The sequence below is a fragment of the Pleurodeles waltl genome, chromosome 2_1 (genome assembly GCF_031143425.1).
Source record: "Pleurodeles waltl isolate 20211129_DDA chromosome 2_1, aPleWal1.hap1.20221129, whole genome shotgun sequence".
Taxonomy (NCBI): domain Eukaryota; kingdom Metazoa; phylum Chordata; class Amphibia; order Caudata; family Salamandridae; genus Pleurodeles; species Pleurodeles waltl.
In genome coordinates, this window is record NC_090438.1 from 321,191,589 (window position 1) to 321,217,591 (window position 26,003).

Genomic DNA, 26,003 nt, shown 5'->3' on the forward strand with positions numbered 1-26,003 from the left:
ACACATTTCTCCTAAAAGAAGGAGATTTAATAATTCTTTGCTACTACTTTCACTTCTGATTTCACTTCCTTCTTTCACAAGTATTTTCACTAATCTTATAGACAATACCCTCTTTAATCTCATATGGGATTCTTTCGAAGCCTCTGGTTGATTTTTATCATCAACTATGTGTCTAAGAAACAAAGGCACTCTTGGATCCAATCTCAGCAATTATTTGAAGAAATTAAGCATATTGAGAATTATTATTACACACTCAACGTTCCTTACAGAAACTAATTTCTGGTAAGCTAAATTTAAAAAAGATATCTACAGAATCAACCTCATCATATCTCCTCAAGTCCAATGCCAAATATTATGCTGGTCAAAACAAGTCTGGAAAGGTATTAGCTAATTACCTCAAAATTAAACAAAACAAATTAAACATTGAATCAATTATAGATAAAAAATGATCAAACACATTACAAAGACTTAGAAGTCTTAGACCAGTTCAAAAACTTCTACATTAATTTATAAACACTTGAGCACATACCGCCTGACACTGAAATTCTGCAGTACCTATCCTCTACCCACTGACCAGACTGCTCTCCACTTGATTTCTAAGTTTCAGAGGAAAACATCTCCTGTACAGAGCTGTATCTCACAATGCTTTCCCTTAAAAATGATAAGGCCCCATACCCATATGGTTTTACTACAGAGTTTTAAATTCACTTCTCCAAGCTTCTTCTACCCAAATTATTCACTCTCATTCACTCTTTTACTGATTCTTCTACATCTTGTTGCTCATTTCTTACTGCACTAATTTGCCTTATCCCAAAGGATGGAAAAGATACACATTACTGCAAAAACTATAGACCCATTTCCTTAGTTAATCTAGATTATAAAATATTTTCTGAAGCTTTAGCATCTTGATTGGGATCCTTCCTTCCCCACCTTCTATAGAAGGAGTAATCTGGATTTGTAGCATGCAGATATCTTTTGGATAATACTCGCTTTTTTCTTTGATATTCTCTCTAAGTCTGCTGGCCAGCCCAAACCCCTACCAGGCATGGCTTTAGATGCCCAAAAGACTTTTGATCGAGCAAATTGGTTATTCCTTTTTCATACCCCCAGGTGGTTTGGTTTTGGTCCAAAAAATATCAACTCAATCTCCCTTTTATACTCCTCTCCCTAAGCTGCCATTTGTGCTAATGGGTTGACTTTCTCATATTTTACCCTTGGAAGGGGAGTGCGTTAAGTTTGTCCCCTCCCTCTGTTTCTTTTTAACCTAATTCTTGAACCATTTTTATCCAGAATTAAGCAAAATGCTCACCTACATGGCTTCTCACATAATTGCCAGCACATCAAATTAGCTGCTTATGCAGATGACATTTTGCTCTTTATTTCTCAACCACACTCCTCACTTCCTGCTTTTCAATCTGAAGTTGCATACTGTGCTTTGATTAATGGATTTAAATTAAATGATAGCAAATGTGACATTTTACCCTTAAATAAGTTTACTTTTGAGCAAGATTTTTCTTCCTCCAACTTCCAGTGGCAGTCTAAGAAACTCAAGTACCTTAGCCTCAATTTCACTTCGTCCAGCAATAATTTGATCTCCATATTGATACTTGTATTCATAAAAAAACATAATTAACAAACATATTGCATCCTCTTCAGGTGTCTTGGTGGGCCCGACTGGATACTATCAAAATGATGTTGGTACCTATCATTCACTTTACTATCTCCATCATCCCTCTGAATATCCCTCTTAAATCAAAGAAGAAAATGTACTCAATCCTATCCTCTATTCTTTGCAAAAATAAAACCCCCCATGTGTCCTTACTTAAAGGAAAACATCCTAAAAGAGAAGGTGGAGTAAATTTCCCAGAGTTTGCTAAATATCATAGGTGGTTTCTATTAAAACAATCTATGCACTGGATCACACCTGCCTCATCTTACACTCCTTTATCGGTAAACCTAGAACATGCATTCCTGTCACCATTTTCATTTACCGAATTCTTAATTTCATGTGAAAATACCCAAAACCCTCTAACCCAATTTGCAGAAACACATGTAAATTATTACATTCTGTTATTCCACACTCCCCCATAGACTTAAGGTCCTTTCTAAACTCTACCATCTGGCATAATAGTTACATATAAAAAAACCAGACCTATTTATTGGTCAGTTTAGAGATCTAAGGGGCTGACTTGGGTCCAACAACTATACAATAATGACTTATTCCTATCTTTCTCACAGGCTCAAACACTTTTTAATCTACCATGCACTTCCCACACCAGATATGACCCTACAATCTGTTATTTCTCAAGCATACACTCAGTTTCAGTCTCTCCCATCACCTAGTCCAACATCGTCCAATAATTTTACTAATCCTCTCCTCACAAATCCTGCATCTACTCATTCCAACAGTCTATGCCTAAAGATATACCCAAATCTGACATCGAACTTGGTTGGGACTATGATCTCACTTTAATTTACCAAACTCAACCTGGAAATGGATTTGGATTAAAATTAGAAAATCTTCTAGAGCAGTGACGCTCTTTTTCATTTACAATAGACTTTTTATAACTTCAGCATTCCTTCATAACATAAGCCCACTACTCTGAATACTTGCTGGACTTGTTCTGCAGAACAAAATGACATGAAGGACCTGGTTTTCGTTTTCACATGCCCTTACGCCTCTACCTTTTAGATTCAAGTCTGGAATCCACTCCATATAGTGTTTGGTTCCTTCCATCACTTATTCTTTTTGCATTTGTCGCCCCAAGTGGGAAGGGTATGCCCAGAGGTGGGTTCCGTGCTCCCCATGCCACTGGAATCAAGCTAGCCTGGCTGATGAAGGGTGATACCCTGAAACCGGAACTAGGATGCTTGTTTCCAGTCCAGGGAGGTCCTGGCTTGGCAGTTCGGGCTGAACTGTTCCCATGGGGAACAGGGTCAAGACTGATTTGCATATAGCTGGGTCCAAACTGGAACGGCATGGGTGGCAAAAAACGATGGATTAAGGCCCAGATCTCTGTACTGGGGGTGAATGTTCGACATTGTTAGGCATTCCGTCCATCACTTGTTCTTCTTGCATGGTTCCAAAGTGCCATACTCCATACCCAAACCATTTTAGGAAGTGTATCTGACGCTTGGGCTAATTTTTCATTTAATGTGCAAATAATTGACCTTTTGTTAGCAATTGCATTTCAGCAAATAACTAGACACTGGAAAAACATTACACAATTGTCATCTAAAGCATGGCGGTATGCAGAATGTTACACTGGGCACAGCATATATGCATCCCATCTATCTTGTTTTAAAAAGGCAAGAACTTTGGTCACCATTTACACAATTTCTAAATAATTATGTTAAAATTTGACCAGCCACTTAATGTACAAGAGTCCAACTCCCCCACCCCGCCGACTTCCAGCTTCTAGTTTTATTATAGACTTAGTATTTTTAGTTTAGCCTCACTTTATAATCAAACATGTGTTTATTTTATATGATGCTTGAACATGTTCTTCCCTCTCTTCCCCTCCTTTTGCTCAACTGTTGTTAGTATTCAAATGCTATGCTGTATTTTTTATCCTTTTGTCATTATATCATTTTTGTATCAATAAACATAGTCTTTAAGCTTAAAAAAAAAGCAGCGCAGAGTGGTTTCTTTTGCACCGGCCTCAAGGTTTGCAGTGGTATTCACATTGTCTATGAATTCATCAACATAATTCCTTTCTGCATTACACATTATCAAAAGAGGCAGTTTGGTAAAAGAAAAAAAATGAACCGTCCTACCAGAACCCTGTGCTCTACAACTCCACCAACCTGTCACCTTGGCCCAGTGCCGTTGCTCAAACTCTTCTCCTTATCGCCCAGGAAGAAATTCCAACTGTACCTTTGTTCGCGCTGTCTCTGCTGCAGACTCCAAGAATTGCTGGCCGCTGCTTCGCAATAACAGAGAGTTACTGCTGATCAAGGTGTTCCTTAAATGAGCCAAGATGGCCACTGAGAGTTCACAAAGTCTCACAAGAGTTTAGCTATGATGGCCGTCTTGACCTAGTCAGTTTTAGAAGGTGGCCATTGTGAGTCGGGCAAAGCTGTTTAGTTGATGGCAGTCATGTTAGCTGTCCCAGCACCTCACATTTTAGGACTTTCAGATGAATTGAAAGTATTGGATTATATTTCAGTTCCCCCTTCCTTAGTTGGGATTATGCATGCTCAAAGAATTTCTTTTGCTACTTAACCTTAGAGGATATAGTTAATGAATAGTGACAGTTTGGATGACTTAGGCATCAAATGCCCATGTAGCAAGTACATTAGCAAATCTCTTCTCTGTTCCTATAAACTAATGTTTTTGATATGAAGGTTCGACCACACTACCACAAAATAGAGGATTAGTATTATCTAAATTTGCCACTATCAACCTCTAAGGGAACCCATGGACTCTGTGCATACTATCTCTCACTTTGAGATAGTATATACAGAGCCAGCTTCCTACATTGGTGGATCAGCGGTGGGGTCTAAGACTTTGCATTTACTGGACTACTCAGCCAATACCTGATCACATGACTAAATTCCAAAAATTGTAATTAGAAATATATTTTTTGCAATTTGACTATTTTTCTAAATTTTTAAAAGTCCTGCTAGGGCTTTGTGTAAGTCCCTGATAGCATTTCTTTTGAAGTTTTAACGTTTGTAAAAGTTAGGATTTAAGATCTAGAAGTAGTTTTTAGTTTCTTAAAAAGTAATCCCAACTTTTAGAGTGATAATGAGTCAAACAGATGAGATGGTGTTGGAACTCAACCTCACCCCTTACCTGCATCTAGGGATATCAGAGTTAAGGTCTCTCTGTAAGACAAAAAAGATAAAAACTGGGTCCAACCCTACCTAGGCAAAGCTCCAGGAGCTCTTAGCCGAGTTTACAAAGGACCACCCCTCTGAGATGGAGGATACTCCCTTAGATGGGGAAATTAGTGAACAGGAGGATTAACTTACCCCTCCTGTCCTAATTAGGGAGGGCAGGGCTCCTAGAACCCTGTCCCTACAAATCATAGTCGGAGAGCCTGGTTCTTCCAAGGGGAGTCCAGTACCTCTGTAAGAATTGAGAGCACCCTCATCCTTTAGCAAGGATGGCCAAGAGATTAGCTTTGGAGAAGCAGCTCCTAGCTATAGAAAGGGAAAGAAAATGAATGGGTTTAACACCCATAAATGATGGCAGCAACTTAAATAGGGTCAGAGAGAATATTGACATCCTAAAAATCCCCAAAGGGATTGTAACTAAATATGAAGAAGATGATGACATCACCAAATGGCTCACAGCTTTTGAGAGGGCTTGTGTAACCAGAAAAGTAAGCAGATCTTACTGGCGAGCTCCCCTTTGGGAAATGTTCACTGGAAAGTGTAGGGATAGACTCCTCACACTCTCTGGTAAGGATGCAGAATCCTATAACCTCATGAAGGCTACCCTGATTGGGGGCTTTGGATTCTCAACTGAGGAGTACAGGATTAGGTTCAGGGGGCTCACAAAACCTCGAGCCAATCCTGGGTTGATTTTGTTAACTTCTCAGTCAAAACACTAGATGGTTGGATAACTGGCAGTGATGTAAATGATTATAATGGACTGTATAGTTTATTTATGAAAGAACATCTGTTAAGTAATTGCTTCAATGCCAAACTGGATGAGCATCTGATAGACCTAGGTATAATTTCTCCCCAAGAATTGGGAAAGAAGGCAGACCACTGGTTCAAGACAAGGGTGGCCAAGACTTCCACAGGGGGTGACCAAAAGAAAGAGGTCACAAAGCCTCCCCAGGGGACGAGTGGTGAGACATCCAAGGGCAAAAGTAAAGAGTCTTCTACAGGGCCCCAAAAACCTGCTTAGGAGGGTGGGCCCCGAGCCTCTTCACAGTCCACAAATGGGTATGAGGGTAAAAACTTTGATCCCAAGAAGGCCTGGTGTCAGAACTGTAGACAGCATGGACACCAAACTGGAGACGAGGCCTGTCCCAAGAAAAGTCCCACAACTGCTACTCCAGTTAGCACTGGAATAGCCAGTCTCCAGGTAGGATCAACAGTGTGCCCAGAGCAAATCCGGGTCCACACTGAAGCTACTTTAGTCTCAGAGGGTGGGGTGGAGTTAGCCACACTTGCTGCCTGGCCACCTAACATGCAAATGTACAGGCAGAAGCTCTTGTTAAATGGGAATAAGGTAGAAGCACTGAGGGATAAATGTGCCAATGTCACCATGGTGACAGACAGACTGGTTTTCCCAGGACAGTATCTGGCTGGACAGACATATCCAGTCACTAATGCTGACAATGAAACTAAAGTCCATCCCATGGCAATGGTAACTGGCCTGAAACAGGTGGTAGTCTCCTACAATCCGAGTAGAGTGTTTGCTAGGGAATAATCTGGAGTCCTCAGCATGGGCTGAGGTAGAGCTCAAGACCCATGCAGCCATGCTGGGTATCTCTGACCTATATGTGTCAAGACTAGAACACAATGCAGAGCACAGGGTGAAAAAGAAGTGTTGGAGTCTGTAATAATGTCCCAACCTTCCAAGAGGAAAGGAAAGAAGACTTGGGGACCAGCTTCTTCACAGCACAGGAAACAGGACCTCTCTTCTCAGGAAGCTGTCCTATCCCCTGAGGGAACTGAGTCCATGGAGCTGGAGCCTTATCAGGTAGAGCTCTTGGGCCCAGGCGGACCCTCAAGGGAGCAGGTGTGTCAATGACAAAAGACTTGTCCCACTCTTGAAGGCCTAAAACAGCAAGCAGCTGAGCAGGAAAAAGGTAATGTCAGTGGAACCCACAGGGTCTATTGGGAAGATGGACTCATTTACACTGAGGCAAGAGATCCTAAACCTGGTGCCACTAGGAGAGTGGTAGTGCCTCAGGAGTTTAGGGAGTTCATTCTGACCTTAGCCCATGACATTGCCCTTGCTGGGCATTTGGGACAGACCAAGACTTGGAAGAGATTAGTCAACCATTTATATTGGCCCAGTATGTCCCAGAAGGTAAAGGAGTTTTGCAGCTCCTGTGTCACCTGTCAAGCCATCCAAAGCCCCCCCCCCTCATTCCACTTCCAGTGGTGGGGGCCCCCTTAGTGAGAGTGGGAGTGGACATAGTGGGTCCACTTGAACCTCCCACAGCATCAGGGAACCAATATATACTGGTAGTAGTGGATCATGCTACCAGGTACCAAGAGGCAATACCCCTTAGGTCCACTACTGCCACTGCAGTAGCCAAAGCACTCGTAGGTATTTTTACCAGAGTGGGATTTCCTACGGAGGTGGTTTCTGACAGAGGTACCAACTTCATGTCAGCTTAGCGGAAACATATGTGGATTGAGTGTGGGGTGAATTATAAGTTCACCACACCATACCATCCACAAACCAATGGTCTTGTAGAAAGGTTAAACAAGACATTGAAGGGCATGATCATGGGGCTCCCTGAAAAACTCAAAAGGAGATGGGATGTCCTCTTTCCATGCCTGCTTTTCGCCTACAGAGAGGTGCCACAGAATGGAGTAGGGTTTTCACCCTTTGAGTTTCTGTTTGGCCATCCTGTAAGGGGACCACTGGCACTTGTGAAAGAAGGCTTGGAGAGACCTCTCCATGAGCCAAGCAAGATGTAATGGACTATGTACTATGGACCAGGCTTCCGCTCTAGGATGGCAGTGTATATGGAAAGGGCAAGCAAAAACCTTGAGGCCAGCCAACAACTCCAGAAGTTGTGGGATGACCAAAAGGCTGCTATGGTTGAGTTTGTCAGGGCAGAAAGTCTGGGTTCTGGAGCCTGTGGCTCCCAGGGCACTCCAGGACAGATGGAGTGGCCCTTACCCAGTGCTAGAAAAGAAGAGTCAGGTCACTCACTTAGTGGACCTGGGCACTAGGAGGACACCAAAGAGGGCGATCCATGTTAACCGCCTCAAACTCTACAATGATAGGGCAGACTTAACCTTGCTGATGGTTACTGATGAGGATCAGGAAGCAGAGAGTGAACCTCTCCCTGACCTCCCCTCAACTGACCCTAAAGATGGCTCAGTAGATGGAGTTATCTACTTAGACTCCATTTCTGGCCAACAGCAAGCTGACTGCAGGCACGTCCCCCAGCAGTTTGCTGAGCTCTTTTCTTTGACCCCTGGCCAGACACACTTGTGTACCCATGATGTAGACACAGGAGACAGTTAAACTTTCAAGAATAAAATATTCATGCCGTCTGACCAAGTCAAAGAAAGCATCAAAGTAGAAGTCCACAAGATGCTAGAATTGGGAGTGATAGAGCACTCTGACTGTCCCTGGGCTAGCCCAGCGGTCATGGTCCCCAAACCTCACATCAAGGATGGAAAGAGAGAGATGAGGTTTTGTGTGGACGACAGAGGGCTCAACTCTGTCACCAAGACAGATGCTCACCCCATAGTAAGGGCAGATGAACTGATTGATAAATTAGGTGCAGTCAAATTATTGAGTACCTTTGACTTGACAGCAGGGTACTGGAAAATCAAAATAGCACCTGTAGCAAAAGAAAAGACAGCATTCGCAACACCTGATGGGCACTACCAGTTTACTGTGATGCCCTTTGGCTTAAAGAATGCTCTTGCCACCTTCCAAAGGTTGGTGAATCAAGTCCTTGCTGGCTTGGAGTCCTTTAGTGCAGCATATCTAGATAGTATTGCTGTCTTTAGCTTCAGCTGGCAGGATCATCTGGTCCACCTGAAGAAGGTTTTGCAGGTCCTGTAAGCAGCAGGTCTCTCTGTCAAGGCATCCAAATGTCAGCTAGGGCAGAGCACAGTGGTTTACTTGGGATACCTTGTAGGTGGAGGCCAAATTCAGCCATTGCAACCCAAGATCCAGACTGTTCTGGACTGGGAAGCTCCAAAAACCTAGACTCAAGTCAGGGCATTATTTGGCTTGACTGGCTACTATAGGAAGTTTGTGAAGGGATATGGATCCATAGTGACACCCTTCACAGAACTTACATCCAAGAAAATGCCCAGAAAAGTTAACTGGACCTTGGACTGTCAAAAGGCCTTTGACACCCTAAAAGAAGCTATGTTCTCAGCACCAGTTTTGAAAGCTCCAGATTATTCTAAGCAATTCATTGTCCAGGCTGATGCCTCTGAACATGGGATAGAAGCATTTCTATCCCAAACCAATGATGATGGCCTTGACCAGCCTGTTGCTTTTATTAACAGGAGGTTACTCCCCAATGAGCTGCGTTGGAGTGCCAGTGAGAGGGAGGTCTTTGCTGTGGTTTGGTCCCTGAAGAAGTTGAGACCATACCAGTTTGGTACTCATTTCACAGTTCAAACTGACCACAGACCTCTCAGATGGCTCGTGCAAATGAAAGGAGAGAACCCTAAACTGTTGAGGTGGTCCATATTCCTACAGGGAATGGACTTTGTAGTTGACCACAGACCTGGGACTGCTCATGCCGATGCTGATGGATTTTCCAGGTTCTTCCAGTTAGAAAATGAAGACTCTCTTGGGAAAGGTTAGTCTCATCATCTTTCGTTTGGGGGGGGGGTGTCTAGGAAAATGGAACTGTTGGCATGGTTACCCCCTTATGTTTTGCCTTTTGTTGATGCTAGTTATGATTGAAAGTATGCTGGGACCCTGCTAACCAGGCCCCAGCACCAGTGTTCTTTCCCTAAAACTGTACCTTTGTCTCTACAGTTGGCACGGCCCTGGCACACAGATAAGTCCCTTGTAAATGGCACCCCTGGTACCAAGGGCCCTGTGGCCAAGGAAGGTCTCTAAGGGATGCAGCATGTATTATAACACCCTGGGGACCCCTCACTTAGCACATGCACACTGACTCACAGCTTGTGTGTGCTGGTGGGGAGGAAATTACTAAGTTGGCATGGCACTCCCCTCAGAGTGCCATGCCCACAACCCACTGCCTGTGGCATTGGTAAGTCACCCCTCTAGCAGGCCTTACAGCCCTAATGCAGGGTGCACTATACCACAGGTGAGGGCATAGCTGCATGAGCACCATACCCCTACAGTGTCTAAGCCAGTTCTTAGACATTGAAAGTGCAAGGTAGCCATAGAGTATATGGTCTGGGAGTTTCCCAAACACGCACAGGTCCATTATGGCTACACTGAATACTGGGAAGTTTGGTATCAAACTTCTCAGCACAATAAACCCACACTGATGCCAGTGTGAGATTTATTGAGAAATGCACACAGAGGGCATCTTAGAGCTGCCCCCTGTATACTAGCCGAACTACTAGTGCTAAGCTGACCAGTTTCTGCCACCTGCCACATCCAGGCAGGTTTCTGGCCACATGGGGTGAGTGCCTTTGTGCACTCTGGCCAGGAACAAAGCCTGTACTGGGTGGAGGTGCTTCACACCTCTCCCTGCAGGAATTGTAACACCTGGTGGTGAGCCTCAAAGGCTCAAGCCTGGTGTTACAGCGCCACTGGGCACTCCAGCTAGTGGAGATGCCCCCCCCCCGACACAGCCCCCACGTTTGGGGGCAAGTCTGTAGGAGATCATGAGAAAAACAAGGAGGAATCACCCTCCAGCCAGGACAGCCCCTAAGGTGTCCTGAGCTGAGGTGCCCCCTGCCTTAGGAAGGTTTTGGACGGTTCCTCCAATAGGATTAGGCATCTCCCCACAGGGAGGAGGAACAAGAAGGATGTAGCCACCCTCAAGGACAGTAGCCATTGGCTACTGCCCCCCAAACCTAAACATACCACTAAAGTGAGTATTTAGGGGCAACCTTGAACCCAGGAAACCAGATTCCTGACGACCTGAAAGAAGAAGAAGGACTGCTGACCTGAAAGCCCTGCAGAGATAACGTAGACAACTGATCTGGCCCTAGCCCCACCAGCCTGTCTCCAGACTCGAAGAACCTGAAACAGTGACACATCCAGTGGGACCAGCGACCTCTGCCAATTCAGAGGACTGCCCTGCTCCCAAATTACTAAGAAACTCCTGAGGACAGCGGCTCTGTTCAACGAACAAAGAAACAACGAACTTTAAAGGGACTCCAGCCTCACTCTGGAAGTGTGAGTCCCCAACACTCTGCGCCCGATGCCCCTGGCTCGTGTCCAGAAGAACCAACACTGCAGAGAGGACCCCCAGGTGACTCCAACAACGTGGACACCCTGAGACGACCTCCCTGCACCCCTACAGCGAAGCCTGCTGAGAGAATCCAGAGGCTCCCCCTGACCACACCTGCCCTGTAACAAAGAACCCGACGCCTGGAGGAAGTACTGCACCGCATCCTCAGGCCGGAGAAAAAACGACTACCGGTACAGGAGTGACCAGCAGGCGGCCCTCATCCTTGCCCAGTTGGTGGTTGGCCTGAGAAGCCCCCCTGTGCCCTGCCTGCATTGCCAGGGTAACCCCTGGGTCTCTCCATTGATTTAAACCTAAAACCCGACACCAACTTCACACGCTGCACCTGGCCACCCCTGTGCCGCTGAAGGTGTATTTTGTGTGCCTGTTTGTGACTCCCCCCAGTGCTCTACAAAACCCCCTGGTCAGCTCCCCGAGGGCGCAGGTACTTAACTGCTAGCACACTTGAACCGGAGCACCCCTAGACTCCTATGTTATTTGGGCCCTACTTTGACCTTTGCACCTGACCGGCCCTGTGTTGCCTGTAGTGGGTGTTTGGGGATGACTTGAACCCCTAAAGGTGGGCTGCCTATGCCCCGGAAACTGAACTTGTAAGTGCTTTACCTACCAGATAAACTAACTTGTACTTACCTCCTCCAGGAACTGTTGATTTTTGCAGTGTCCACTTTTAAAATCGCTTATCGCCATTTTTTATCAAACTGTGTACATTACTGTTTTAATTCAAAGTTCCATACTTATCTATGGCAAGTACCGTGCAATTTATGTATTTACTTGAATTCTTAATCTTGGGGTTCTAAAATAAATTAAGAAAATAATATTTGTCTATATAAAAACCTATTCGCCTGAAGTTAAATCTTTGAGTGTGTGTTCTCATTTATTGCCTGTGTGTGTACAACAAATGCTTAACACTACCCTCCGATAAGCCTACTGCTCGACCACACTACCACAAAGTAGAGTATTAGTATTATCTAATTTTTGCCACCATCAACCTCTAAGGGGAACCCTTGGTCTCTGTGCATGCTATCTCCCACTTTGAGATAGTATATACAGAGCCAGATTTCTACAAAGGGTTTATAATAAAGTGCAAAGTGTCAGATGCTAAACCCTTGTATTCTTTAACTTTACAGCTCTTTCACTCATTTGTCAAACACATCATCCTCTATCCAGCTCAGTTTTAAAGTTTAAAAAGAAAATTGTATGCAGAGGAAAGAATATTAAAGAAAGAACAAATGTTCTTAGTTCAAACATCTTATATACACAAGCATCATCCTCCACGCAGCTCAATTCAGTAGATAAAAAGAGTTCTAATAAAAATACTTTATAAAATAATACAAAGTGCCTAGTTGTAGAAGGCTGGCCTGGCTTATAGTGGGTACCTGATGGTACTTACACCTTGTGCCAGGTCCATTTATCCCTTATTAGTAGTGTTCTAGCAGCTTAGGCTTTTAGAGGTAGCTACAGCAGAGCAGCTTAAGCTGAACTAGGAGACATGCAAAGCTCCTACCATACCACTTATATCATATAGGTACTATATCATAAGAAAGACAATACTCAGAGTTACTAAAAATAAAGGTACTTTATTTTAGTGACAATGTACCAAAAATATCTCCAAGGATATACTCCCTTAGGAGGTAAGTAAAATACACAGAATATACACAGAAACCAAAATCAGGTAAGTAAAGCCGTCAGAAAATAGTGCAAACACTGTAGAATACAATAGGATGCAATAGGCCTAGGGGCAACAAAAACCATATACTAAGAAAGTGGAATGCGACCCACAAATGGACCCCTAGGCTAGTGTAGTGTGTAGACGGTTGCTGGGAGTGTAAGAAAACACTAAGGGTGTCCAAGATACACCACCCCAAGACCCTGGAAAATAGGAGTAAAGTACTACTATTTCCCCAGAAACACATTAAAGTCGTGATAGAGGATTTTGCAAAGACCACATCAGACTGCCAAGCACTGAAGAAGGATTCCTGGACCTGAGGACCTGCAAAGGAAGGGGACCAAGTCCAAGAGTCGTGAAAGTGCCCGGGGGGGGCAGGAGCCCACTAAACCCCTGATGAAGGTGCAAAATGGCTGCCTCCGGATGGAAGAAGCTGAAGATTCTGCAACAACGAACAGTGCTAGGAACTTCTCCTTTGTGCAGAAGATGTCCCACGGAGTGCTGGATGATGCAGAGTTGTTTTTTTGGCAAAAGACTGCAATAAATCTTGCTAGCTGCAAGAGTCACGGTTGAAGAAAAAGGGTGCTTCCTGGGCCCAGGAAGGACCAGGATGTCGGCACTTGGGAGAGGAGACAGAGGGGGCCCTCAGCAACGTAGAGAGCCCACGCACAAGAAGGTAGCACCCACAGAAGCACTTGAACACGGGTTCAAGAATTCTGAACACATTGGTCGTCTCAATACTGCAAAAGATGGTCCCACGAAGCCGGAGGTCAACTCAGGGAGTTGAGCAATGCAGGACAGGGTGCTGGGGACCTGGGCTTGGCTGTGCACGAAGGATTTTGTGGAAATTTGCACAGAAGCCCCAGCAGCTGCAGTTCACGCGGTGCACAGGATTTCTGTCTGGAGAGGGGAGGCAAGGACATACCTCCTCCAAATTTGGACAGTTGGACCACTGGACAGTCTGGGTCACTTGGGTCCACCACCTGTGTTCCAGGGGCCACGCTCGTCAGGGTGAGAGGGGTGCCAGAGTACCGGTGACGCTGAAGTTTGGTGCCTGCTGGAGCAGGGGGAAGATTCCGTCGACCCACAGGAGGTTTCTTTGTGGCTTCCAGTGCAGGACGAAGGCAGGCAGCCCCCAAAGCATGCACCACCGGAAACAGTTGAGAAAGCCGGTAGGATTATGCACTACAATGTCGCTGGTAGTCTTCTTGCTACTTTGTTGCAGTTTTGCAGGCGTCCTGGAGCAGTCAACAGTCGATCCTTGGCAGAACTCGGAGAGGTGCAAAGGTTTAAGGTGCTGCATGGCTAAATACGTATAATCATCCCAAAGGCAAGATTGTCATTTACAACGCCAACAGCTCTAAGTTTTGCTAATGCGAGACCTGTTGCAGTGTAAATGCTTGTTTCTTTTGCCTTTGCGCCCTCCGTGCCCGTATGTTGTTTCTTCCTAGTTTTTGAGCATACTGCTGTTTCTTTGTGTTGTCTTTGCCCAAAGGCTGCAAGCTGGAGGGGAGTTTTTTATTGTATTTATATAATTATTATTTTTTTAAGCTTCATATAGTGTGAACTCGATCGAAGGAGCGCTTTACATGAGTACCACTTACGTACAAGTTTAGCAGTTGAAAAATATACAAACTGGCGCATTTAAAACAGAAAAAAACCCAGAAATCCTCAACACAGCTGGAGAGCCAATATTACAATATTCTTTGCACTCAGGAAACTCACCACATAATTTGCTGCACTTTTCTTTTTCAAAGCATTTTGGCCCATACCTCAGCCTGTGGTGATCCAAGGACAATGGGACCACCACCAAACCGTGCAGCATGACACACTCTTTCTGTCTAGTTCACCTCTGGGTCCCCACACTATATTGGGGGGACCCCAAAATAGTAACCTCTCCCACCATTCAGTATCTTTTTAAGCTTTTGTGGCTGGAAATTTTGTTTTACATCTGGCAATAGTTTGTGTTTTTAAGGGCATTGTTTGTAACATTATTGAGGTAGGCCTGCTAAGCCTGAAAATGTGTACCTCACCACACCCTCTAGGGGCCTAATATATGGTTACACTGCATCACTTTCTGACATTCTCTTTTCATTTGGTTATGCCCTCTAGAGGCTGACTATATGGTTTCATGACCCTGTTTCTTACTAATGCTTTATTAACTGTGGTGTCCTCTAGGGGCTGTTCTGGGCATTATAGTCAAGATACTACAATATTCGCTACACTCTGAAACTTGCCCATAATGCTTTGTGGGGCATTCCTTTTACAAAACATTTTTGCCTGTAACTCACTGTGTAGTGGTCCTAGGAAAATGGGACCATCTTCAAAACGTTCAGCATGACGCGCTCTTTCTGTCTGATCCCTCCCACAATTCAATATCTTTTTAAGCTCTTTCATGGCTGGAACTTTTGTTTTAAAGCTGGGAGTAGCTTTTAAGGTCTTGTTTGTAATAATAGGCCTGAAAATGTGTAATGCGCTACAACCTCCAGGGGTTAAATAAATGCTTAAATTCATTACTTTCTGCCATTCTCTTTTCATGTGATTATGCTCTCTAGGGGATGACTATATGGTTACATGAGCATGTTTCTTACAAATGGTATTATTACTCTGGTGCCTTCTAGAGGCTGTTCTGAGTATTACAGTCACAATACTACAATATTCCCTGCACTTGAAAACTTGCCCCATAATGCTTGCGGGGCATTCCTTTTTACAAAACATTTTTGCCCATAACTCACTGTGTGGTGGTCCTATGGCAATGGGACGACAATCAAAATGTTTAGCATGACGCGCTCTTTATATCCAGGTCATCTTTGGGACCCCACACTAGGTCGGGGTTGGGGAGGTCCAAAATAACAACCCCTTGCACCATTCAGTGTATTTTTAAGTTCTCTTATGGCTGAAACCTTTGTTTTACAGCTTGGAATAGTTTGTGTTTTAAGGGCCTTGTTTGTAACATTATTCTAGTAGGCCTGCTAGATCTGAAAATATGTAATGCACCACGCCTCTTTAGGGACTAAATATATGGTTACAATGCATTACGTTCTGCCATTCTGTTTTCTTGTGGTTATGCTCTTTAGGTGCTGACTATCTAGTTACATGACCATGTTTCCTACAAATACTGTTTGTATTGTTTTGCTTTCTTGGGGCGTCAGAGTATTATAGTCCAGATACTATGAGATTCGCTGCACTCTGAAACTTGTCCCATAACGCTTTGTGGGGAATTACTTTTAAAAGCATTTTTGCCCATAACTCACCAAGTGGTGGTCCTAGGACAATGGAACCACCATCAAAACAGTCAGCACGATGTGCTATTTCTGTCTTTCATCTCTGGGTCCCCACACTAGGTTGGAGGGGGGGGTCACCAAAATAATAAAATAAAAATATAATAAACGCAATATTTTCATTTCTTGCTGCAGATGGAGAAACAAGGTAAATGGGATTGCTTTAGTAATATGCAGGGCCACTGGAATTATGTGGCAGAGAGGACCAAATTATGCAGTTGGGTTGCCAATTTATGTGGCAAGAAATGTCCAGTTATGCACTTAAAACACAATAGCTCTAACTCGAGCAAATGCGAGACCTATTGCATTGCAAATGCTTGTTTATAGCTTACTTCTTCCTTTGTGTGGATCCCCCTTCTAAATTTGCTTTTATTTCAGCATCCAAGCCTGCCAGTATTTTGTTATTTAGATCTTTCATCAATGGGATTTGATCTCTTTAGCTGAAGATGCTGTTTAGTCTGTTGTATAAGCGAGCCGTCTGAGACTTTCAGGATACTGTGCCAGTAGTTCAGTACTCTGCCTATAACTGAATCAGATATTTATTAAGCCAAGCTTAAGTTTGAATACGATATTCACAGACCCTCTTGGTAAACCAAGCCATTTTTTTCCCAGATATTAGTTTCCATGCTTACAACTCATTTCATACAATTTTGAGGGAGAATCTCACATCCATACAAAAACAAACTTGGTATTTTAACATTGTAAGTCTCCTGGGAACTTCGAGTGATCTATGACCAAGTGCAGAATCCAACTTCTTTAATGTTCCTTTGAGTGCCTTTGCTCTCTGTTCTTGTTGTGATTTAAAATGTAGATTACACTTAAAAACCATGCCTAAATATCTGTACTTTGACACAATGTCCAAATGTTCATCCCTAAGCCACCAGTGCCTTTTTGATTTCTGATTCATTCGATTTGAAAAAAAGTATTTTCGTTTTTGAAATATTAAATTGAATTATTCAGTTCACAATATTCTTCTGCAAAGTCGTTTAGTTGCTGTTGAAGGTCAACTAGGGTCAGATCCAATGGAATCACATAAAAAATTTTACGAGATAAGTTTGCCTCTACATTTATTTCGAAAAAGTGTATTTAATTTAAAACTTCAGGTGCATCTGTAACACTTCCAGCCTTGATGTAACCCGTTTGATGTATGGATCTTTTGAATCAGTGAGCTGTTGTTTCCAGCTACCACTCTTGTCCAGGTGCCATCATATAGTTACTTTATCGGTTTCAATAGGGCTGGTGAGATATTTCGATTTAGCATTTTCCTCCTACAAGCTTCTTTTGGGTGAAGGTGTAAATGGAGTGTTGCAGCAGCATTTTGGGTGAGTTGCATTTTGAGTATGAGGAATTGTGGGATCTCTACACTATAAGCTGTTGACTAAGTCAAGCTTGGGGATTATGAGTGTGACGATGGCTTGCATGTTCTATTGGTATCCTTAGGTATGGGAAGATACAACACAGTGGTTTCATTGTGTGGAAGGCATTCTTTGTGATGTTGTTTCATGTGGTGTTAATAATAAATATGAATCCTTGGTTACCCTTTGGTGTCTGGCTTCTCTTGGTGTTGTTGGAGGTGCCTCAAGTACTTTGGGTCATACGGCAATGGGTGTTATTTTTGTTGTCTTTGCAGTATTGTGTTTTAGGTAATTATTCATCTCCATGTGTTTGTGGGATGCCGGGTAGTAATCAAGTTTTGAATTATAGTGGTCTTCTGGGCCATTGATGTTTTAAATGATTTGGGTGTCACCAGCAAAGCTGTAACAGGTGAGGTTGAATGATTTAGCCAGCTTTGGTAATGGCTACGATAGATTTTGAAAAATAGACGAAATATGGTGGACCCTTGAGGATTCCACATTGTTGTGTGTGACGATCTAATGTGAAAAGTGGTTGGTAAACTACTCTTTTTTTCTGAGATAAGAAGCAATCTATTTTACAACATTTATGTGGACTCTGAGATAAATGGAGTTTCTGTATTAGTGTATTGTGGCGAACAGTGTCAAATATAGCTGATAAATCTAGAAGCAATATATGGCCACTCTGTTCTTGCCACTGAGAGTTTTAGATAATCCCAAGTGGATATTATGGCCCATTTGATCTAGGCCTGTAGTTTGCTTGGTCAGATGGGTTGAGGATTTTCTTCTTGAGAATTGGCCTAACATAGAAAGGTTTCGGCTCAGCAGGGCAGCCAATGCATGAGATAACTAGGGGTGGAGCTCGATGAGAGAAGAGGTGAATGTTCACTAGAACTTGTGACACATGAAAAGCTTGAGGTGTTTATGGTTTTGGAACATCTTCCTATGTACAAATAGATTACACCATAATGGCTGGTGTGAGTCAAGACATTGTAGTCCCTGATTACATACAGAGTATGAACTTTGGAATTTAATATCTTCCTAGGTGCTGAAGGAGGTAGAAGTTAGGATCTTGAATGTCTTGCTGGAGATGTGTCGTGCAGAGTTAAAGTCTAAGTGTTTGGCCGCATAATATCTTTGTTGATACAACAGAGAATGTCATCCTGGGTTATATGGGTGAGAAGATAGAGGCTAGGAATGGGGTACCATAATGTCTTCAGGGTATAGGAGATTGGGCTTAAGGTGATCAAGATATTGGCCGGGTGTGGGTTGTGTGGTGTCAGAATGCCTTCCAGGGTCAATATGTTGGTGATGTAGGTGGTGAGGACTTGGCAGCAATCAGAGAGTGGATGAATTAAAAATAGGCTTGGCATAGTGATGCCACAATACTAAGGGTTGAGTATTTACTAAAAGTAATGGTATGAGCATTTGTGTGGGCCCTACTATCCTTGACTGTTCAGACAAGTAGTGTGCTTCTCTGTGGAATCCCAGTGTTATTGATTTAGCCATGTTTTCTGTTACAGTTTGTATTGCTGTTTTCATTCATCTCACACAGTTATTGTGGTTCTAATAGATGGAAGTTAAAACTTTTGTATTTTGAGTTAGAGGGGATGCTTCGCACCATCAAGGGCTTTCAGGTTCATTTGGATGCTACAGTTGCCCTGTTGTTTTCGCATCATTTGTGAAAAGTTCTTCTGCCATCCTCCTCGCAGCCACTACAGCCTTCACACTCTACAGTGACTACTTTACCACACTCTAGGATTTAAACGATTTGTAGTTTTGGGTATAAGAACTGGTGCAGTCTGACTTGATTACTACATCAGAGAATAGTCAACTGATGCATTTAGTTGTATAATCTGCTTGGGTATAAATACACAGGAGTGGACAATATTATTGGCACTGATCTGTGAAGTGCATATTCCGTGCCATGATGACTGATGGTGCTTCAACAAATTGGAAGTCTTACATAGTTTTTTCTGTGAGGCTGCTGCCTTTGTGTCACACAATATAATTTACAAACCTTGCAAAAGGGGCAGCCCAAAGAAGGCCCGCCTCTTAACCTACTGACATAGAGATGTTAATAGGGAAAGCCTATTGATAGATTATAGATTTGTCTTGGCATCATTTATACTTTTATAAATAGCTTACTGTTTTTTCGCAAGTTTATAGTGCTATTCGACTGCCAGTATATGTTTTGGTTATTCTATTTTACTTCTATCTGTCGCAAGTGTCTAAAAGACTGCTATGTTCACTTTTTCCTGTGGTCTCCTGGGTCGCTGCTAGGTTGGTGCAGCTGATGTGGATGTCTGCGTGGCTACATTTCTGGTTCCATGACTGTGGAGCAGTGTCTAAAGCTTTATGGCTATCTCTGTTTCTCCTCTGATTGGATGAGCTTCCAGTAGCCATGCCTCGCTGACATAAACATTTAGGGCCTTATTATGACCTTGGCAGAGGCAATTATGCCGTCCCAAATTTGACGGACATTCTGTCTGCCTTTTTACAAGTTCCATTATATCCTATGGAACTTGTAACACGGTGGACTGGATATCCGCCACACTTGGGAAAGAGTAATCCCCTCTGCCAAACTCATAATGAGGCCTTCAGTGTGTCATAGAAAAGGATCACATTCTACGGTCGAGAGGCACAGTTACAGTTGAAGGGGCCAAGAGCACAGTGGGTGTGCCGGGGCTCAGTGTGACTACTTCCAACATCAGAATGTTATAACTAATGAGAAATGCTTTTGTAATTTTTAGGATATATTTCTTCATCATGTATTTGCTTTCAGTTTTGAAGATGCTTATCCAGCTGATGATGATGCCGATGCCAGTAAGAGAATGTGCTCCCTCCTTCAGATTACAGGAGTTGCTTTAAACATTGCAAAAGGCCTTGATAGCGTGTCATGTTTGGAATTTCCTTGTGGCTGAATGGCACTTGTCTGCTGAATAATTACACTTCTTGGCTGTTGTGAAGAAGGCTACTAAAATGATAGATCAGCTCCATTCTGAAGAAGAGCAGGCTACACCTGCTTTTAGTTTGGCTAAACATTCTGAAATTCTGAAAGTTTAGCGGCTACAGGCACCAGCGTAATGGCCTGGATCAGCAGGTTCAACATATACTCATTATTTTCAACCAGGCATACTAAGAGGTTCAGAATTAGGAAGAAAGCAGACAGGAGCTTCAATCAATCAATCAGGAATTTGTAAAGCGCACTACTCACACATGAGGGTCTCAAGACGCTGAAGAGGAGGAGGAGGAGGAGGAGGGGGAGGACGAGGGGGGGTGAGGTGCAGCTACTGCTCGAACAGCCGGGTCTTGAGAAGTTTCCTGAAGGTAAGGAGGTCTTTGGTTTGGCGCAGGTGGGTGGGAAGAGTGTTCCACGTTTTGGGGGTGAGGTGCGAGAAGGATCTACCTCCGGTTGTAGTTCTGTGGACATGTGGGACAGTTGCGAGGTCGGCGGAGCGGAGATGCCCGTCCGGGGTGTAGAAGGAGAGCCGTCTGTTGAGGTATTTTGGTCTGGTGTTGTGCAGTGCTTTGTGAGCGTGGGTGAGGAGTTTGAAGGTGATTCCCTTGTTGAGTGGGAGCCAGTGCAGGTTTCTTAGGTGGTCTGTGATGTGGCAGTGGCGGGGGATGTCCAGGATGAGGCGTGCAGAGGCGTTCTGGATGCATTGCAGCCTCTTCTGGAGTTTGGCCATGGTTCTTGCGTAGAGGCCGTAGTCCAGTTTGCTGCTTACGAGGGCTTGGGTGACTTTTCTTCTGGTTTTGGTGGGTATCCATTTGTAGATCTTTCGGAGCATGCGGAGGGTGTTGAAGCAGGAGGAGGAGATGACGTTGACTTGCTGGGTCATGGATAATGAGGAGTCCAAGAGGAATCTTAGGTTGCGTGCGTGGTCAGTGGGAGTCGGAGCGGCACTGATACTGGCAGGCCACTAGGAGTCATCCCATGCGGAGGGGGTGAGGCCGAAGATTTGGACTTCCGTCTTGTCGGAATTGAGTTTGAGGCAGCTACTCTTCATCCATTTGGCGATGGCCTTCATTCCTTCGTGTAGGTTGGTCTTGGCGGAGTCCTTGGTGAGGGAGAGGATCTGCTGGTTGTGGTCAGCGTATGTTGAGGTTGTGGGATCGGGCGATGTTAGCGAGCGGAGCCATGTAGACGGTGAAAAGGGTTGGGCTGAGGGACGAACCCTGGGTTACGCCGCAGATGATTTTAGTGGCCTCAGAGCAGAATGGGGGGAGACGGACTCTCTGGGTTCTGCCGGTGGGAAAGGAGGTGACCCAGTCCAGGGCTCTGTCGCAGATTCCTACATTGCTGAGGCATGAGCGTAGGGTGTGGTGGCAGACTGTCGAATCGGCCGAGAGATCCAGGAGAATGAGGGCCACGGTTTCACCGTTGTCCAGTATGGTTCTGATGTCGACGGTGGTGGCATTTGAGGGTAGTTTCGGTACTGTGGTTGCTGCGGAATCCGGATTGGGAAGGGTCCACGGTGCAGTTCTCGAGGAAGCAGGGTAGTTGTCTGTTGACAGCCTTCACAATGATTTTGCCGGGAAGGGTGCAGAGAAATAGGCCAGAAGTTCTTGAGGTCCTTTGGGTCCGCCTTGGGTTTTTGAGGAGGGCGTTAATCTCAGCATGTTTCCAGCTCTCCGGGAAGGTGGCACACTCAAAGGAGCTGTTGATGATCTTCTGTAGTTGGGGTGCAATGACAGAGCTTACTTTGTTGAGGATGTGGTGAGGGCAGGGGTCAGATGGAGAGCCGTAGTGGATGGTGTTAATGATTTCGATGGTGTTGTTGTCGTTGCCTGGGGTCCAGGAGAGCAGGAGGTTGGTCGAAGGCGCTGAAGCTGTCATGGATGTCTGCAATCTTGCTTTGGAAGTAGGAGGCTAGGTAGTTCCAGAGGTCTTATGATAGTGGGATGTCGTTGGCGTTGGCGCTGGGGTTGGAGAGTTCATTCACGACATTGAAGAGCTCCTTGTGTCTGTGTGCATTGTTGTTGATTCGGTCTTTGAAGGCTGTTCTCTTGGTGGCTCGGATGAGTTGGTGGTATCTGCGGATGGTGTTTTTGAAGGCTGTGTGGTTGTCCAGAGTCTGATCTTAGCGCAACTTTCTTTCAAGTCTTTGGCAGGTTCGCTTAGATTCGTGGAGGTTGGCGGTAAACCAGAAGACCTTTCTGTCAGTGCTTCTGTTGGAGGGATTCTTGATTGGGGCGAGAGTATTGGCACATGTGTTGACCCATTGCCTGAAGTTGCGGGGAGCTGCATCAGTATCAATGGTGTCTATTGGTGGGCTCCAGGAGAGCTTCTACTTCATCTACTCCCACAGCTGCAAACCTCTCTTATGTTTTACGTGATAGATCCTCAGGTGACTCAGGTTGACGGGCAGCTGTCTTTTTCCCAAAAATGGAGGGAAATCACTTTTGGCCAATGGGTCCTTCATATTTTGGAAAAGGGGAATACTCTTCTATTGCATCTGACATAATATACATCTGTTCCCGGCAGGTCCCTCCTCTGTATACCACCACAAACATCTTAGAGGCGCCAGCTGTTTTTCATAAGGGAGCCATAGAGATAGTTTTGCAGGCAAAAAGAGTATACGTTTATATTAAAACAATTCCTGCCTGATTCGCAAGTGGGGGGCATGATTAAGACCAATTTTAAATAATTTGTTTCTCAAATTCTTGAGAAAAGGAAAGTTCAGGGTGATTTTACTGGAAGTACTCTTGGCTCTGTAATACCTAGATAAGCTGGTATATTTTGACCTACTGCACTTTCCTTCCAGATATTGATCAGAAAGTGCTGGAGTGTCTGAGGTTTGTTTTGAACAAGGAGTGTAGCTGGTTTTCCCAGTAGATGCCATTAAGGGAAACATGAAGCCCTTACAAGTTGTCACATTCAATGACCTATATTTCCGTGGGCGAATCAACCTCACTTGAAGTGAAATGCTAACAGATACCCATAGTGTAAAGAAACCATGTAAAGCACGTAGGATATGGAGAGGGTAGCTCATGAAAGCACCAATAGAAACTGACATTGTAATTAGCAAACCCCCAATAAGATGAAGTACTGTTCCTATGCAAAATGTTCCTACCTTAACAAAATAAGTGCATTAAAGGTCTACATAGTTCTACTTGACCAGGAGTGTTTCTTAAACAGCCAAAGCACTTCAGAGAGCATTACTGATTTATAGTTCTACTATTTGGCATGGTGTTTGCCCCCAAAGTATTAACAAAGGTGTTGGCAGTGTCCCGTAATCATCGTCAGTTGTTCTTATTGGTCAGTATCTGGCTAGTTTGCTTCTAAAAGTACAAATGCCACAGTTAAGTGCCCCATCACCTGGAGGTGTTGCCCTGTTTAGGCTTCTCAGACAAGAAAAGCAAATTTTATCTGCCTTATTTGTAGGACCCGATGTTCAATAATGCTTCCCTTTTTATAAAGGGTGAATAGTATTCATTGACGGATTAATCTGTTTTTTGAGAATTTAATTCAGCCCCAAAAACCAGTACTATGTTGACTGAAATTAATTGAGTCTTGTTTTTTTTCTGGTGTCCGAGGATGCACATTTTTGAGTTCGTTTTTTAGGCCAACTAACTACAGGATCCAGTTGAGCAGACTCCTGCTCTCCAGTCTGCACTGCAGTGAGTGGTGGGCTTGTCCACAAAACCTCTATTTGTGAGCCTTTTAGCAACTCCCGTGGCCGCAGGTGTTGGTTGTTTCAGACTTAAACCTTATAGTGTTGAGGGCACTTAAATGAGCCCTTCCAAAAGTACTTTAGCAAACAGGTTCAGAACATGACAGAAGATAAGTAACTTTTGGACTCCCAACCGAAGTGGCAAGGCATTCGCAAAGTTAAATAATGTGAAGGAGGCTGTGGAAAAAGACCAGCGGAGTTGCCATAAAAGTACCTCCATCTTTCAGAATGCAGTGCATACAAACTCTAGTGAGTATTATGTGAAACATATAGTGGAAGCTTGTCTTTTGATTGAGCTTGCAAAATGTTTGCATAGTTGAGTCAATGCTTCAGGAACTTGCATGCCATTTTAATTTCCCATTGAAAAATATATTTTACTTTGATTACTCTCTACTGAAGTTTATTACAAATATTTTTCTCTTACTTGATCTCTTGTTACAGGATATCAGCTGCAACGAACTTCAGATCCTCCCACAGCAGATGGGGAAATTACACTCACTTAGAGAGCTAAATATGAGAAGAAACAATCTTCAACTATTACCAGAGGGTGAGGCGTAATGCCTAATTGGTTTGATAGACAGTTGAATATGTTAGGAAGATCATTAAAACTGATTGTTTTGTTTTGTTAACAGAGTTAGCAGTTCTTCCCTTGGTAAAGCTGGACTTTTCGTGTAACAGAATTACTGAGATCCCTGTCTGCTTTAGAAAACTACGTCATCTGCAAGTAATTATTTTGGAGAACAACCCTATGCTGGTTCCACCAGCACAAGTAAGTACCATATTGTGAATTTGATATCCATTGGTTGTTATCAAATTAATTTCCTTATGTGGTATACTCTTCACTAGAGCACCTTGACAGCAGATCGGATTTTGAGTAAATAGGTACACAATCATTCCAAACCAAGACCTCGTATTTTTCCCATTTGTTCTTTTGCATCCTAAACATGATTATACACTGTTGTCTCAAAAAAAGGATGTATAGTCTGTCAGTTGATGACCACACTTGGTATTCAGTTTTCTAACTTTACCAAAGCCTTTATTGCTCTTTGTACAATGATGGCTACAAGTAATTCAGTCTCTTTTTAGAACTCTGTATTTACCTACCTTGTATTGTACCTTCTAGCATGTGCCGTTTTATTTCTCCTAAATGTCTAAGCCAGTTCTTAACTGACGTCATTCTTATGGGCATTGTCCAATTCCCAGGTGACCTGATGTTTGCAGCATTTTACAGACACTGTAGTTAACTTATGATCATGATATTTTCACTAAAAGGGGAGACTTTTGTATCTCTGCAATGTTTGATATTTTACAGCATTGAATCTTTTATAGGTTCACATGCTTGAATCATTTGCCATTGTTGTGATGTGAATCTTATGGTAAATTTACAGGAGCAGTATGAAATGCACCAAGTTTAAATTACAGTAATCCAGTGTTAGAAGTACAATATCCTCATTGAAAAAGACTTGAAGTCCTTCTCAAAAGCCTGTGAGACATGGGGGAAAGTAACAGTCTATACTGATGTTCCTCACAGGATCTGTAAATATTGCCAGAACACAATCTGAAAGACCGCTTGCATATTAAGAAAATGTTCTTCTAAAATCCTCAATAATCGTAAGGAAAGGCTGTTGAGGTGGCTTCAAAAATATCTTCTGGGAATGAGACCATCCTGACTGCTCCTTCTGTACATTAGAAGAAAGGAGATTTCCACACCACCATAGAAGGCAGTCATCGATGGATGAATTAGTGTCCACATCTTGTGAGCCAAAACCTAAAATCCACAAAAGGTCTCTGTAGGAAGCTGGCCTGGTGTGTGGTGGGTACCTAAGAAACTTACATCTTATGCCAAGTATCCCCTCTTAGTCAAGTGTAGGCAGTGTCTAGAAGCCAGGCTCTCTAGAGGTAGCTGTGGATCATCAGCCAAAGCTTTTCTGATGGATACAACTACCTGTGGA

The 26,003-nt window shown here is 43.7% G+C and overlaps 1 protein-coding gene across 3 annotated transcripts in view; it reads left to right on the plus strand.

Moving 5' to 3' along the window:
• The window catches only part of LRCH2 (leucine rich repeats and calponin homology domain containing 2), a 743,639-nt gene that overhangs the window by 207,835 nt on the left and 509,801 nt on the right, over positions 1-26,003 (plus strand). For all 3 annotated transcript variants that reach the window (XM_069212552.1, XM_069212555.1, XM_069212554.1), the window contains exons 4-5: positions 24,493-24,598; positions 24,684-24,820. In XM_069212552.1, the coding sequence (XP_069068653.1) occupies positions 24,493-24,598; positions 24,684-24,820 (243 nt within the window). The remainder of the gene's footprint in view (positions 1-24,492; positions 24,599-24,683; positions 24,821-26,003) is intronic.